The sequence below is a fragment of the Diabrotica virgifera genome, chromosome 6 (genome assembly GCF_917563875.1).
Source record: "Diabrotica virgifera virgifera chromosome 6, PGI_DIABVI_V3a".
NCBI classification, from domain to species: domain Eukaryota; kingdom Metazoa; phylum Arthropoda; class Insecta; order Coleoptera; family Chrysomelidae; genus Diabrotica; species Diabrotica virgifera.
In genome coordinates this window covers 189,150,241-189,166,315 of record NC_065448.1, presented here as the reverse complement: position 1 = coordinate 189,166,315, position 16,075 = coordinate 189,150,241, and the positions used below count along the sequence as shown (strand labels likewise).

The 16,075-nt window shown below is 31.3% G+C and overlaps 1 protein-coding gene across 1 annotated transcript; it reads left to right on the top strand.

The window, feature by feature from the left end:
* Window positions 1–1,168: 1,168 nt before the first annotated feature.
* Window positions 1,169–15,253, top strand: LOC114328054 (uncharacterized). The gene is made up of 3 exons (XM_028276799.2): window positions 1,169–1,383; window positions 8,957–9,231; window positions 15,004–15,253. Exons 1-2 carry the CDS (start codon window positions 1,233–1,235, stop codon window positions 9,217–9,219), a joined length of 414 nt encoding a protein of 137 aa, XP_028132600.2. The 5' UTR covers window positions 1,169–1,232; the 3' UTR covers window positions 9,220–9,231; window positions 15,004–15,253.
* The last annotated feature ends 822 nt before the right edge of the window (window positions 15,254–16,075 follow it).

Sequence of the window (16,075 nt, the reverse complement as noted above, 5' to 3'; positions counted from 1 at the left end):
AGTGTATTTTGCAGTTTTTCGATATGATGTTTATTTTGCGAAAGATCGCGGGATTTGTATTTAAAATTTTAAATTTACCCCCCCCCCTCACCGTGGGGGTCATGTGTCATGTTAGTATTTTTCGATAGATTTTTGAAAAACATTGAACACGTAGTTTTTAGTTTTTCAATCTGACGTTCATTTCGCAAAATATTCGCTTTTTTTGTGAAACTTTTTGACTCACCCATTTCCGTACGCCCCGCTCAAATCGTCATAATATTTTTGAAATATAGACTCTTTTGCATGTACTTAACTTACCTAATCTTAATCTGACAATTTTGAGTATTTTTAAGGATAGATTTGTTTTTCGGGCCCCCCTGAACGAACCCCCCTGTGTTAAGAGCCAATAGATGGTGGAGGTACATCTGCAGGATACAACGTTTCTCCCCATATGATAATCTGACGCACTCGAGTAACTGCAAAAATCCCCGCTTGGGCTCCCCTACCATTATAATTGTGTCGCCGGGAAGCGAAAAAGGTAGTTCCCGAAATGTTCGCAAACTGTGGCTTATTCCACATAAAATAGTAAATTGCATAAGATGACACAAGAAAATAGTTTCAGAATAATACCAAAATAAGATGTGGTAGAAGTACAGGACAGAGACATGATTATCTACAATTACTAAACGTTCGTAAGTTTCCTCTGGTTCGTCAAAATGAAAAATTTTAACGAACAATAACTGCGCCACGAACGCGCGGCGCTCACACGGCTCGGAGTTCGCGGCGCGGATATGTATTTCCGCCTTAAGAGGCTAAGAAAGGCCAAGGAAATTATTAACGTCGTAGAGAACAGAAAATTCGCTTACTTTGGCCACATTATGCGTAATAATAAATACCGACTTCTACAGTTGTTGATTCTACAAGGCAAGATTGAGGACAAGATAGGTCCTGGACGTAGACATATATCCTGGCTGGCCAATCTTAGGAAGTGGACTGGTCTAACGTTAACGGATCTATTTGATCTATTTCGAGCTGCTGTGAATAGAATAAGAAGACATATAAAAGAAGAATAATACTTCAATAAAATTCACGTTATTATTTGAAATGTGCATACACATTTACAAACTGATATAATATCTTATCTAAATATATCTACTAATAGGGATACCACACAACATATCTATTAACTATTTGATATTGTATATAGCAGATGTTTGTGAATAAATATTTGAGCTATTTTTGTACCGTATAAGATGCCATGTGAAAAAGTTTACATGTATGCTTATGAGATGGGACCTGAAATTTGGCATTTGAGTGTTGTGGTTTTCAAAAAAGAATATTCATTTAGCGATAAAGGTGTCAGAATAACGGAGCCTGATACTCCAACAAAGTATATATGTATGGGTACGTAAGCTTTTTATCTTTAATTTTTTAAGGGAATACGGGGCGGAATGGCACGTCTAATTTTGATGCCTTGGCTAGTCAACAAGTTTTTATTGAAAATGAAAACAAACTGAAGAAATTAATTAATCAATTATTCTAAAAAAGAATAAATAGAGAAAGTCAAGATAGCTGAAAATTTTACTTGCTATTCAAAGTAGATACAGTGGAACCCCGATAAGTCGGCCCCCGATAACCCGGAAGTCCGGCTAACCAGGACCGATTTTCATCAGACAAACATTTTAACAAATAAACAATTTAACAAATTTTTCAAATAAAAATGTATGTAGGCAAAATGATAATTGAGAGATAATGTGTATTTGTGTAATTTGAACTACATATTATACGATAGTAAAAATGATTCATGGCACACGGCGGCAGAGCGACCGTCTCGGCTTATCGGAAAGAACAGGCACCTGTCTGTATTCCTTTTCCTTTATTTATGTCAAACTGTCTTAGCATTGTTTAAACTAGACTAAAAGACTATTTAAAAAATTCTTTTTTAAAACAATGGTCTTAGTCTGTTCTTAAATAACAATATTTTTCCTTGTGACCGTATTGCGTGTAGTACAGTCGTATTGTTCACTTCCGTTCTGTAATCGTGCTTCAGATTGTGTTTGCGTGTTTTTTGTCTACGTAATGGCAACAAAACATAAAAATGTTATAGTGACAATGGAAAAGAAACTAGAAGCATTAGGTAGGATTGATAAAGGCGAATCTTTAAAATCAATTTATTGCAGCATCATATGGTGTCGGTACATCTACAGTATGACTGAGTTTTTTACCAAGAGATGAACAAAACTCTACACTCTATACAACTATACGTAATTTAGATGTGTACTGTGCATATGTGTTTCATGTTTTTGTAATTATAATGGACGTTATCTGTAACTACACCGTATTTTATTAATTTTTACCATATTCTCCGGCTAACCCGGATTTTCGATAACCCGGATCGCCCGCGGTCCCGATTAATCCGAGTTATCGAGTTTCCACTGTAATATAAAGCACTTTTTCCATTCCGCCTTATATACGGGGTAGAACGGGATTTAACTTTTTAATAGCTTTTAATGAATTCAGTGATAAGAAAAGCATGGATTAAAAATGTACTTAGTTGAAATTAACTTTTATTAATTTTACCCATAACTCAGTAATTTTTAATTGACACATAATTCACAGGTGCAAAGTGATTCCTCATCCTCGCTATGTACGTCTGCACAAGAATTATGTGCCCAACTGTAGCACGATGAGCATGCTAGCCATCGTTTACGGGAAGTTAAATTAAAGTCTTGGTAGTATAAACACTGGGTTTCGTCTTCAGTGTCACTCAAATCAGAGTTTTTTCTTGTCTTTCAGACCTTCATTTAACAACACCCTCTTCTTTTTAATCGGCTTTTCTTTAGTGGCTTTACTGCTGTTTTTATTGAAGCAGACTTTTCTTTTTATCTGCTTTCTTTTTTAGCCGCCTTATTTTTTTTCTTGCTTGACCTTTTTCCCCAAGTAGCAATTTTTCGACGTATTGGTTGTCATTACCCAGATAGCACATGACATCCCGAGGACGTCCGTTTCAGGTCCCAATTAAGTCCGAATGTACGGGGACCTCAATCGGACGTTCCCAGGAATTACAAATCCAGACGTCCCCAGGAAGTACGATTACGGACGTCCCCAGAACGTCTGTTTCAGGTCCCGCTAAGTCAGAATGTAATGGGACCTTAATCGGACGTCCCCAGGAAGTACGATTACGGACGTCCCTAGGAATTACAAATCCAAACCAGTTCAGGAATGGATCTAATAACCTTCAGTTATGTGACATTTGCAGTGTTGCCATACTTTAATTGTTTGATTCTTTTATAATTCCAATCAATGGTATAATATACAAGAATAGTAAGATTAATAATTATATAAGTAGAGATAGATTTATAATCTAAACAAAATTTATACCGTTTATCTTCATTTATCAGTTGATCTTCCTTAACAGTGTTGGTTAACTTTGAATATAATCTACTGAATGAATAATTTAAATTTCAAATAATGTCTTAATAGTAATCATTAATAAAAAGAATTTAAATTATCTTTTGATTTAAAAACATTTATACAGTTGATCTTTATTTATCTTCTTTTGTAACAATTTTAATGAACTTTGATTTAAAATGCCTCTTTTGCGTTTTTTCTATCCAGTATTTACACTGATATTGTACTATTTACTTTTCCAAACTTTATTTTTTTGGTGCTTCAAAACTATTGAAGCAGTTATTTTTAAATATAACTTTATGTGACGTGGTTATGTTTGTGAAAAAATTGAGGATACGGCAACGGTGTCATATTATGTCAAGCTAGAACCGTGCCTGGCCAATCATAGGATAGGAATTAGATTAACCGTTATAGAAGAAAATGTTATTTTCTATTCATTCTACAAAAGATTAACTTTCTAATGCAAACAGAGGAACAATTTGTACAGCTAGATACAATACTTCAGCAAAAATCCGATTTTAATTATGGTATAAGTGTTTTTATATAAGGTAGGAACTTAGGTATATTCTTTTATCTACGATTGTAGGTAAAAGAATTATCAAAATTTGGAGGAGAAGGAACATAAAAAGACGTCTTATTGTTTGTTAAATTTTAATAAAAAATTGTTTGATATATAGGTAATCGGTATGTGTTTTTTCATTTTAAATGCAGATTTCATCTTTAAAAATTATGAGTAAATTTATATAAAATAATTTTAGACTTTTTCAACATTGTTTAATAGTAATTAAACGCCATGTTTAAAATTTCTGAAAACATTTTACATAATGCCCTAAAAAGGTTTGGTCGGAGGTTCCAAGGAGGTTTTGGACGACCGTCCCAAGGAGGTTTTAGTCGGACGTCCCCAAGAGAGTTCGGTCGGACGTCCTGGGCACGGATGATTTTGTAACATCAGACGTCCTCGGTACGTACCGAGGATTTCCCAGGACCTGAAACGTACGTCCTCAGGACGTACGAATGTCCTAGTGGTACATCCCGGGTACGTCCCAGGGATGTACTTGTGCTGTTTGGTTACAAACAAATGCACTCTATATAACGTTGCCACAGTGGACTTTCAGTTGTTTCGGCCAACGACCCCTACCCCGACTGACATTACGATGTTACAACGTTAAGTAATACCTTTAGTTATATGGGCAACTAAGTTATTACTATTGTGACAACTACATATCACAGTTAAGTTTTTTCAACAATCGCAACGACTTAAAAACGTTATAATGCTAAACTAATTTACGCCCATGGGTTTTCTGGCCGAGTCGGTAGTTGCCTCTCACGACCCCAGGGCCTTTATGTATAGTTCTAGATGTGTGACACGTTTGCAGCAACTTCAGGAGCAAAAAAAGAAATTTTCGATTTATTTAACAACCTGTTTATTTGTTTTTTATTAGCTGGTTTCTCCATTGTCCATTGCTTTATCAGTAGATTTGATAAGCTTAAATCTTTGTATCAGCTTTGGTAGACAGGGTTGCCAGGCCAGTTCTTACTCTTTCAGTACTATCCGTTGCAAGATAATTCGGCTGGAATTCCGACAAAATATGTACTTTTTGTACATATTTTGTCTGAATTCCATCCGAATTATCTTGCAACGGCTAGTAGTTTTGCTTTCAAAAAATTAATAGAAATCAGTAGATTCTTTTTAGGCCCTGCAAATACAGTAAAACCTGTGTTAACGGTTACCTGTCAAAATCGGCCAGTTGTCGCCCGGTTTCATAATCAACTTAAAGTGAACATTAACTAAAGTTTACTTTAAAGTTGACATTTACCCATATATGAATTGTGATAAAGGTAGGTACCAACTTACTTAAAATTTAAAATCCACTTTAACTGATTATGAAACCGAACGTTACAATCATTTTGACAATTCTCCAAACCAATTATATGAAGATTTCCTTATTTAGATCTGGTATTTACCAGTTTCATTTCTCTGTCCATCTATTATCATCATCTACGTCTCCTGAATCTTATTTTCGGTAATGACATTGGGAAATTGTAACAAAATGTCTGAAAATTAATTTAGAAATGGGGTAAATACTATTAAAAAGTAAATTTTATTTTAGTGATAACAAAATATTGAAATATACCAAACATCTAATAAAAAACATTGCCTACTAGAATTTTTAAAATAATATCAATAATATACCAAAACAGTAGATATCTACTAAATGTGGCAACGCTGTTAAGGAGAATGATGCACTTCATTGCACTGGTCACATGACCTCTGTCACCCAATAAGAGGGTGCGTTCTAAAGTGGTTGGGATAGTCGGCCAGGCCGTGTTTGGTCGGCCATTGGACTTCTCGGTTGTCTCATCCGTCTAGGGTTGGTAATAAGGTATATTTTAAGTAATATTGGTAATAGTGTTTAATGCACCATTTTGTTTTTTTTGGGATGTAAAAAAATAAAAACACAAAATATAGAAAGAGCAGACATTTTCTAATACCTTTAAAAGCACCATCAATACATTAAATTTATATAAAACATCTTTAACATAAATTCTGGCTTTTATATTTAAAATTAGATTTTTTAAATTTGCATAGTTTTTGTTAAAAAGGTCACAAAAAATGAGCGCATGTGTTTTTTAAAGGTGGAATATCCATATTTGACGGTAATCTGAGATGCGTTGATTGCGCCTGGCGAGAGCACTAATTTGTTTATAAACCAAAAAATTGTTTATAACTTTAAAACATTGCCGAGGCTGCTTAAACAATCCAATTTTAATTCTGTAAGGTGTATTAGATAGGTACAGCGCCTGTTTATATGTAAAAAATATCAAACTTTTAAATGGTCAACTTTTTGTTCAGAAAGTTTTTAAAAAAATTGAACTTTTACAAACAATTAGATTGCAAAATTATTATGCAAAATCTATTAGATCGATTTTAATGAAATGTGGTAGACGGTTAAGTATGTTTTTAGAATTTTCTAAGCGAATTAATAAGGTTCTAAGTGCCACCAAACTGGTTTAAAAACGTTGAATAACAACAGGCTTATTTTGACCCTTATTTTGTATTTATTACTATACTGCAGAAAAGGTAATACTTTAAGAGATTTTTAACCAGTCGTATATCATACAAAATTCAATTATTAGGGGAGTGCATATAGATTTTCACTTCGTAAAAAAGCAAACAAGATAGAACTTTTTGTAATTTCATTAAGAAATGTTTAATAAACAACATATCAAAAAGTTCTACTCGAGAAATGGGTGCTTCATTTTTTATTAAACAAATGAACTACGAAATTAGATGTTTTTTAAATAACTCCGAAAATATAAATTTTAGAAAAAAACGGAATTTTGAAAAATTCAGAAAATTTTACAAAAAAATCTTATATAATGAATTTTCTAAAATTAAATCTGTATCTTCTATAATTTTTTATTTATAACGCTAAAGTCACCCTTCTCACAAACATTGGCGCACTGTAAACTAGCGTACGGCGAAATGTACGGTTGAGTTATTTTAATGTAATTGGATCAAATGAAATTTTACAAACTGAACATGAAAGAAGAATAATTAAGCTATTTTATGGCTATAATAAAAAAAAAATAAAATGTATGGGCATAAGTACGGTGGGGGCGAAAAGTGAGCCTTACATGAATTTTGTTTAAAAATGATTTAAAAATGTGTAACTAATACAATTTTTCTTATATAACCCTAAACTTTGCACAACTTACCTTTCAAGCATCTTACTAAATGATGTTTCATTCAAAAAGAATCTTAAAAATTTAATTCAAATGATATGACGTCTCAAAAAATTTAATTTTTGAAATCTTCTTAGTTTTATAGAATTACCACCAATTTAAGACGGTATTACTCAAGTTTGAACAGATGTATTACAGTTTTATAAGTGCTTTTTTAAAGCATAGGATGTAGTCTGTAAAATGCACTCAATTATTTTACTTTATAAATAAATTAGACTATTTCTTTTTGAGAAAATTAAGAAAGTTAACAAAAATGTAATACAAAAACCGAAAATTACCAGCTAAAAAAATGTTTATACAAAGTGATCAAACCTTTTTTCTGTAAAACTTACCTAAAATACATTTAATAATAAGCTTCAGCAATAATAAATGTTCAGCAAAAAAATTTTTTTTAGCTCTTATACAGTGTGTCTGCGTAATTTGGGACCTATTGATAACTTTTTTATTATCAGTTTTTCGAAAAAAAGTTATTCGTTATAAAATACTCTACATCGTATATAATCTAAGATGCAATCATCAAACATCAAATTTAATTAATTTTATACGAGGTATGTAAAAAAATATGAATTTCAGTCAAGAGTAAAGTACCGTTGCATTTCACAATATCGAAAATTATTATTAAGAAAAGTTGTTTGGAATTAAAAAATTTGTTCGAGTGTTCAATTACATCGTTCTAGTTAAAATATTGTGAATAATAAAGGCACTTAACTCTTAAGAAAAATTCATATTTGTTACATACCTCGTATAAAATTAAAAAAGTTTGATATCTGATGATTGTATCTTAGGATATAGACCAGGGAGAGCATTTTATGAAGAATAACTTTTTTCGTAAAAGTAATAATAAAATAGTTATCATAATTGTAATAAAATGATGATGAGTATCCGTAAATTGAGAAACAATTGATTTTTTTTTCGATTAGAATGATGTAATTGTATATTTAAACTTAATTTTGAATTTCAAACAGCTTTTCATAATATAATTTTTTGACATTCTGGAATATAAAGGTATTTTACTCTTTAACGTAATTCATATTTTTGACATAACTCGTGTAAAATTGATAAAATTTGATATCTGGTGGTTGAGTTTTAGATTTTTGAGTATTCAGAGCATTTTATGAAGAATAACTTTTTTTCGTAAAATAAAACAGTTTTCCATGTGGTTCCTAGCTACCCAGACATACTGTATACGAGCTTCTGTATAAGAATTTACAAATTGTAATGTCCTATTCGGATTCACCATAATCTAAAACAAAATAAAAACATATTTGATCAAAATAAAATGATGAATTTATCGATATTTTTAACATTATTATTACAAAACAATTGTTATTGTTTAAACAATTAATAAAAGATTAGCGGCCAAATCTGCGAGTAGAACTTTTTACTTTAACATGTATATAAACTAACAAAAAAGTTTTGGAAAAATATAAGCTTGTTTGAATTTTTCCGAAACAATGCATGTTTTCGTTCTAATTGCAGTCCACTATATCTTTATTTTAGTTTTTTACGACTTTGTTCCAAAACGAATCGTTTTAAAGTTATAAGCAATGACACAAAGAAAGTAGAAAAATCGATGGTTTTCGAAATTTTTAAATATTTTAATTTTTTTATTAATTTTCCGGGCATATTTGAGAAGGAGCATAATTCAATTATAATTATTGAAGTACCTAACTTTATCTGCAAAAATCCGAATGCCACCTCTCACATCCACCTCAAAACAGATCCGCCCTGGTCTAATAGGGTTTTAAGGTATGTTTTAGAATGGCAAATAAGAAGTATTCACTTTAAAAATTGTAACGTATTTATTGCTTTTTATTAGGTACAACAACAAAATCCAAATGTAGGCTTTACAACTTTCTACAATGCAACCATAATGAATGGAAGAAAACAGATTACAACGTTTTAACCAAAAATTGTCAACACTTCACTCAAGTGCTTCTAGATTTCCTTGGAATCGAGAAAAGGATTCCTTCGAAGTATACTAATCTACCAGAAACTTGTTGCGAATTGTTGGGTCCCCATTATAAGGATTTACCAGGGTTATTTCTTAAATCCTCTGGTAATTTATTGGATAATCCATGACCTAGCAAAACAGTAAGTATTCTAAATTAAAAGACCTTTTATGTTTTAATACGATTCAGAGGCAAGGCCTAATCTGCAGACACAGCTGTGTCTGGTATAAGCTTCGTCAGGACATATGCTTTCCCGCCTCTGAATCAAAACGAAACTAAAATTGCCTATTTAAGGGGAATTTCAAAATTAGATTGAAGTCCAATATGAGAATACTACCGTGACATTTATTAAGGGGATGGGTACGTAGTTTCTGCTCCAATGCTATTCAAATGGGATTAATTTTTTTCGAATCCCGAGAAAACTAATAAGTATTTTTAAAAAATTTACAGGCTGAATTAAATATCGATACCTTAAAGCAACAGTGAGATAAGTAGAAAATTTCAATTTTTTTTAAGTACGCTATTTACATATAACGTATTTCACCCTATACTGGTAACACTGAGATATGTATCTCTGATAACTGAGATATACATAATCTCGGTGTTACCAGTATAGAATGCAATAAATTCAATGTAAATAGCGTACTTAAAAAAAATTTAAATTTTGAACTTACCTAACTGTTGCTTTGAGGTATCGATATTGCGTTATTAGCGAGAGCCAAAAGTCTCTGAGAACTTCTATAATGTTTATTTTAATAAGTTAGCGGTGAAAATCTAAGAGAAAATTTAATGTGATTTTTAATTTCAAATATCTCATTCAAAATAAACTTTTTATTTATTCTAAGGGACTTTCGGCCCTTGGTAGTAATAGTCTTTCATTCTGCGTTAAATTTTTCAAAAATATTTATTGGTTTTTTCAGGATTCGAAAAAAATTAACACAATGTCCGTGGTAATATTTTCCAAACCTATCTTTATCATACAAGGCACTGAGTCAAATAGGATATTGTCAGCATATTGTCAGTCAAACAGTGACAATTTTAAATATTTGATATCGCACCGGGAATATTTTAAGTTGTTGATTAAATAATATTGATAATGTATTTGATAAATAATTGATTTAAGACGTGAACTTAATAAAAAGTTATTTATTGTTTATTATTTATGGAAGATCCAAGCAGATAATACACCAGGATATATTCAGTGATCCAAGTATTTTGTTGTTAAATATGTTCAAAATTTTAAGCGTTTCATAGTAACAATATATTATTAAAAAATCACTTTGTCACTTTTCCTTTCCTCGATTGATTATTAGGTTTTGTTGTAAAGTAGATAAATTAATACAATCACTAGATTCATAGGGATTGAAAAAATTATCACTAGTAATACCACTAGAGGTCAAATTATTTCCGAAAATTTTTTTGAGATCATGAATATTTTGAAAATTTCCCGAGTCGCAGACGAGGGAAATTTTCTAAAAATATTCATGATCAAAAAAAAATTTCCGGATATTAATTTGACTTCGCGTGGTATTCGGTAAGAAAATTCCACACCAAATTTGCATTTGAAAATCCAAAGCTGCATGAACAGATTAATAGCGCGCCATAGCTTTGTCAGCAATTATTTAGGCTTTCAAATTCGTAATTTCTACTCATTGTAGTTGCATCGGAATACCATTTCAAGATAGAAAATAGTATATTCTTCAATTTTACATAAGTTTTGAGTAACTACAAGTGATAGAAAATGAATCAAAACTAAATTATGTAAACAAATAAAAACCAGTCTGTCAAAAATGTTCTGTTATTGTAAACGTCAAAAAATTTCCACTATAATTCGCTGTTGGGTACCCCACGAGCAAAAAATTTCCGATAAAATACCTCCGTTGCCATGGTGATCTGTCAAAATAACGTATTTTGATTGGTTCAAAATTACAGGTGTGGAATTTTCATATTAATTAACAGAATTGATAATTAAGGCAATTAATTATACAAGTAACAGTTATCCAAGATCATTCAAAAGCCATTTTTAAAGTTAAAGATGACACTGTCAAGTAAAGTTTGCATATCCATAGCAGCGAGAATTTTACTACACATAGTTTGCCGTGTAATGACAGAAAAGTAGGGATAGCCGTAAAATATTTGTGAATTATATATCCATCGATTTGCATGAAAATTGGTGAGTGGTTAGAGGATATCTCAAGGAACAAAGGTGACATGGTGCCAACTAGCGCTTTTACCCTGGGGGTGGATTATCCCTTCTCGGGAGTGAAAATTATTTTATTAAAAATAACACCATAATTCGATAGAGAGACAAATTTTAAGCAAAATTTGTTATATAAAGTTATTAAAATAAGTCAAATATTTTTGAGTTATTAAAGATCAAAAATTTTAATTTTTCTTGAGAAGAATGCATGTTTTTAACCAATTTTTCATCAATAACTCAAAAAGTGTACGTTTTTACAAAAAAGGTATTATTATCAAAATTAAAGCTAATAAAAAATGAAATAAACCCATTACTACGAGCACCTTTTAATGTTAACTAAAAGTGAGTTATAGGTAATTGAATGTATATTTTTTTCGGCGAGTAAAAAACTCTAAGTATTGAAGATGAAATAACGGAAAACTGATGCATTTTATAACATAAACTTATTAAACATTTGTCAAAGTACTTAAAAATATCTATTAAATAAGCCCCGAAGATGTTGATAGCGTTAAAATTTATACTTGAAAATTTTTTCCAAATTTATCTTTTCAAAATTTTTCCAAAAAATGTTATGGTTTTTTTTTAATAACTCCGTTCGTGTTTACGATATATTAGGTTCATCTAAAAACTGTTTGAAAGATAATTCCAAGTGCTATTTAAGCACGTTGAACCTAATCTTTTAAACCCCTTACCTTTTTTAAAAATAAAAGGTTAAATGACCCCGGTTGCATGGTTCCCACAGCAAATTTTAAGTTTTAAACGTTTCTGTCTCGGTTATTTTTTACCCTATAGAAATAGGTAAAATATTTGGCACAGAAAAAATTAAAATTGGGTTTTATATAATTTTTTACGTATATTAAGTATTTTTGGAGTTATTATCAAAACAATATGAGAATTACAATAATTTTAAAAACTATGATTTTTTTAAATTATATCTTTTTTTAAAAAATATGCATTCCAAACCGGTCAAAATTATCGAAAACATTACTTATGCTAGTATTAAGAAGTTTTTGTAAGGATTGCTATAAATTTTAATTTTTGTGGAAATGGCGTATGTTTTATTTTTTACTTTTTCCTAAAAAAATCGAAACGGTTCTTTTATTTTCATCATAACTTGCTTAATTTTGACGCTATTACCTTGTTTTGAAGCTCATTTGATAGGTATTCCGAAGTACTTTGACAAATGTCAGGAGTATTTTATACATTGCATCGTTTTCCCGTTATTTAAGCTTGAATACTTAGATTTGAGTACTCGTCGAAAAAAATACACATTTATGTGAGGAATGTATTCAATTTGTTTTTATCTTCAATTTCAGTACTAATAAATTTTTTGTAAAAGCTTATAGTTTTTGATTTATACGTGAAAAACCGATTTAAAACATGCATTTTTTTACGAAAAATAAAATCTTTGGTCTTTAAAAACTCAAAAAGTGTTGAATTATTTTAATAACTTTATATTACAAATTTTGCTTATAATTTGTCCCTCTATCGACTAATGGTATTATTTTTAATATAATAATTTTCACCCCCGAGAAGAGGTGGCATCCACCCCCAGAGTAAAAGCGGAAGTTGGCGTCACGGCACCTTTGTTCCTTGAGGAATATCCCCTAATTACTCACCAATTTTCATGAAAATCGATGAAGGTTCAACGAAATCGGAGGTGAAAACCTTCAGTACTGCACTATGTGCTCTAATAATGCATTAGCTTCTAATTTTTCATCGTTTTTTAGATGATAGCAATGAAATTTTCGTTAAAGATTTTATTACTTGTCGGAAAGCTCGACGCAAAGCCATAACATCATCATGTCTAGATGACCACCGGGTTTCACGACATAACCTTTCTAGTGTTGGCAAACGCGATGAATCCAAAGTCTTAATAGTACATAGTACATCCCATATTTTAATACTCGCACTAAAAAAAAAAAAACATAATCTTTTAAATATATCCTACAAAAACCATTTCCTGTACACCAGCAACGGCATTATTCAACACTAGGTTCAGATTATGGGATGCACAGTGAATATAGGAAGATGTTTTTTCAATGTCAGTTATGCGTATGTGTACGCCTGAATTTGTACCATTAATAGCGCTTCCTCATCATAACTCTTTCCTCTGCAGTTGTGTATGGACAGGTGCTTTGATTGAATAAATTTTAAAATTTTATTTACAGGACCTTGTGCACTTTGGTCTAATATGCGAATAAATCCCCAAATAACTTTCAACAGCTTCTTCTTTGGAAGGTAAATTATTTTCACCGCAAGTTATTTCTACATACCGGAAAATAAAACTAAACTGATCGTGCTTTGAAATATCTTGAGTGCTGAGTGGTATCAAGAATTATTAAATAAAAATAACTTTTTTTAATTAAATTAATCAACTTGTTTTCAGTTTCTTGAACCAGCAAATTTATAACTTCGTTTTGTATTTGGGGGCTCAAGTAATTTGTTTTTAAGTTATTATTTTTATCGATTAATTTAGCTAAAACAGGATCATATTTAGCTAGTAAAATAACCACCGACAAAAAATTACATTTTTCTGATTCACTTTCATCTAAACTACCAATATGGGTTAAGTCAATTGCCCGCTTCATTAGTTCCTTCCAAATTCCCTCTTTTGATGCTAATTAGGAAAATATGTTTTGGTCTCCAATTTAAAGAAAGTAAAAGTATTAAGCTTGAAGGCTCCCTCCGTTACTCGCACACGGTGTATGAGACCGGGCCTCTAAATAACTGCGTGTAACTCTGATTGTAGTGCATATTTTCAATTGCTGCTTCATATACCTCTTCATTCATCAGTCAACTGTGTGTGAAGTCCACGTGCAGTGTAAAAAAGTGTATTGTACTTTTATTATTAGGCAAGACCTATTAATTAGTCAGGTAATTAAAAGTAGTAAGTTTTAATTAGTCAGGTAATTTAAGGTCTTTTTCTTATTTTTAATGTTTATATATTTGTTTATTTATATTTAGATATGGATTACGAGAAGGAGAAACAAAGATTATTAAAATTATTTGAGGAAGTATCGACTGACGAGGAAACGTATGAAAATGATGATTAACAAAGTTACTTTTTGTTAAAGTAATATAATGTTGACACAAACGCATATTTACACAATTATATGATCATATATTCATTAAATAATATAACTGTACAAAATTTTGCAAAAAAAAATTTTTTTTCAAATATTGCTGACCCATATTTTTGGACCCGGTCTTCTGCACCGTGCGCGAGTATTCGATCACAAAAAGTTGGCGCGAGTAACGGAAGGTGAGGGGCCCTCCTAACGTCGCCCCCCCCCCCACCCGCCTTGCGGACCTTGCGGGCCTGTCAGCTACGCCACTGGTTGTGACTGGCTGACTGCCATAAAGTCCATGCCATATGCCATTAAAAAAAATATTGTAGGTACACACTTTATGATTAAAACATACCTGAATTATCTACTAAAATACCTGTCTAATAAATTGCACACGCACACAGGGTCAACTTCCACTTTAAAATTAAGGGTTTGCGATATTGGATGGGAGGGGATTGCCAGATGCCGATATCTATATCATGAATAAAAGGTGACCCCGGTGTTCGAATAAAAATTAACCTGTGTTGGAAATTTCACAAAATTTAATGAATATTGCCAAATATCAGGCTGGACACAGACTGAGCTTTTAGACATTAAAGAATGCAGTATATTTCAGATTCAATTTTAAATATATATGTTTCAGGTAGGACAATCCAAACATAACGAACAGAATAAACAATATACGCATTAACCAATCAGATAACTAAAGAGAGGAAGACAAATCCACAATGGTTATAGTTAAATAAGACATTAGCCAAGCTGAATAATTATTAATTTTCAGTTCAATATCTTGATTGACCAATAATTTTAGAAGTTATTATAGCATAGCTGTAACTTATTGTATAACATGTGTATTGTTATTTCCAAAAATTAATAAATAAATATTAAGTTAATTTTTTTTTCTATTATTTTTAATAGAACCAAGAGGAGTAAACTAAATGGACAAATTCACACCCAAGAAATTTACTAGAAAAATCACCAAATACATTTTCTTGTTTGGTTGATCATGTCGGAATTCGACGGTAATCCATAAATATTATATTATACTAATACGTCACTAAATAGTTCTGAAAACAACAGTTCTTTATAATATATTTAGTATGATATAACTAGACCCAAACCCAGACATCCAAAGTGAAAGTTATCCTCCAACGTCAAATTGTTCTATGTGGTTCACATCATGTTCAGAAAAAAGTCACACCATTTTGGGAGTCGGGTTTGGGGGAGAGAGGGGGGAGAAATTGGTAAATTCGTAGTTTTTTACGTATTTCGTCAATATTTCTAAAACTATGCGGTTTAGCATGAATAACCTTTTATACAAAAATGTTCTACATACATTTTTTTATAAAAAAGGCTCGATGCATAATCCTTCTAAAATGAACGGTTCCAAAGTTACGGAGGTAGTATAGTATAATTGGTCCAAAAAAACGCCTAACCCAAAAATCCAAAGTAAAAGTTTTCCTCCAACCCAAATTGTTCTATATGGTCCACATATTCTTCAGAAAAAAATTACAGCATTTTGAGCGTCCGGTTTGGGGGGGACAAGGGGGAAAATCGGTAAATTAGTAGATTTTTTTTTAGTTTTTCGTCCATATTTCTAAAATTATGCGTTAGCATAAACAATGTTCTATAAAAGAATGTTCTACATAAAATTTAAAATAAAAAAGGTTGGATACATAATTGTTATAAAATCAACGGTTCCAGAGTTACGAAGG

What these genes read in the sequence shown, in the direction of transcription:
- LOC114328054 (XM_028276799.2), top strand. Translation starts at nt 1,233, where the DNA reads ATGCCATGTGAAAAAGTTTACATGTATGCTTATGAGATGGGACCTGAA. An exon ending in AACAAAGTATATATGTATGG is followed by an intron (nt 1,384 to 8,956) that starts GTACGTAAGCTT and finishes GCTTTTTATTAG; the next exon opens with GTACAACAACAAAATCCAAA.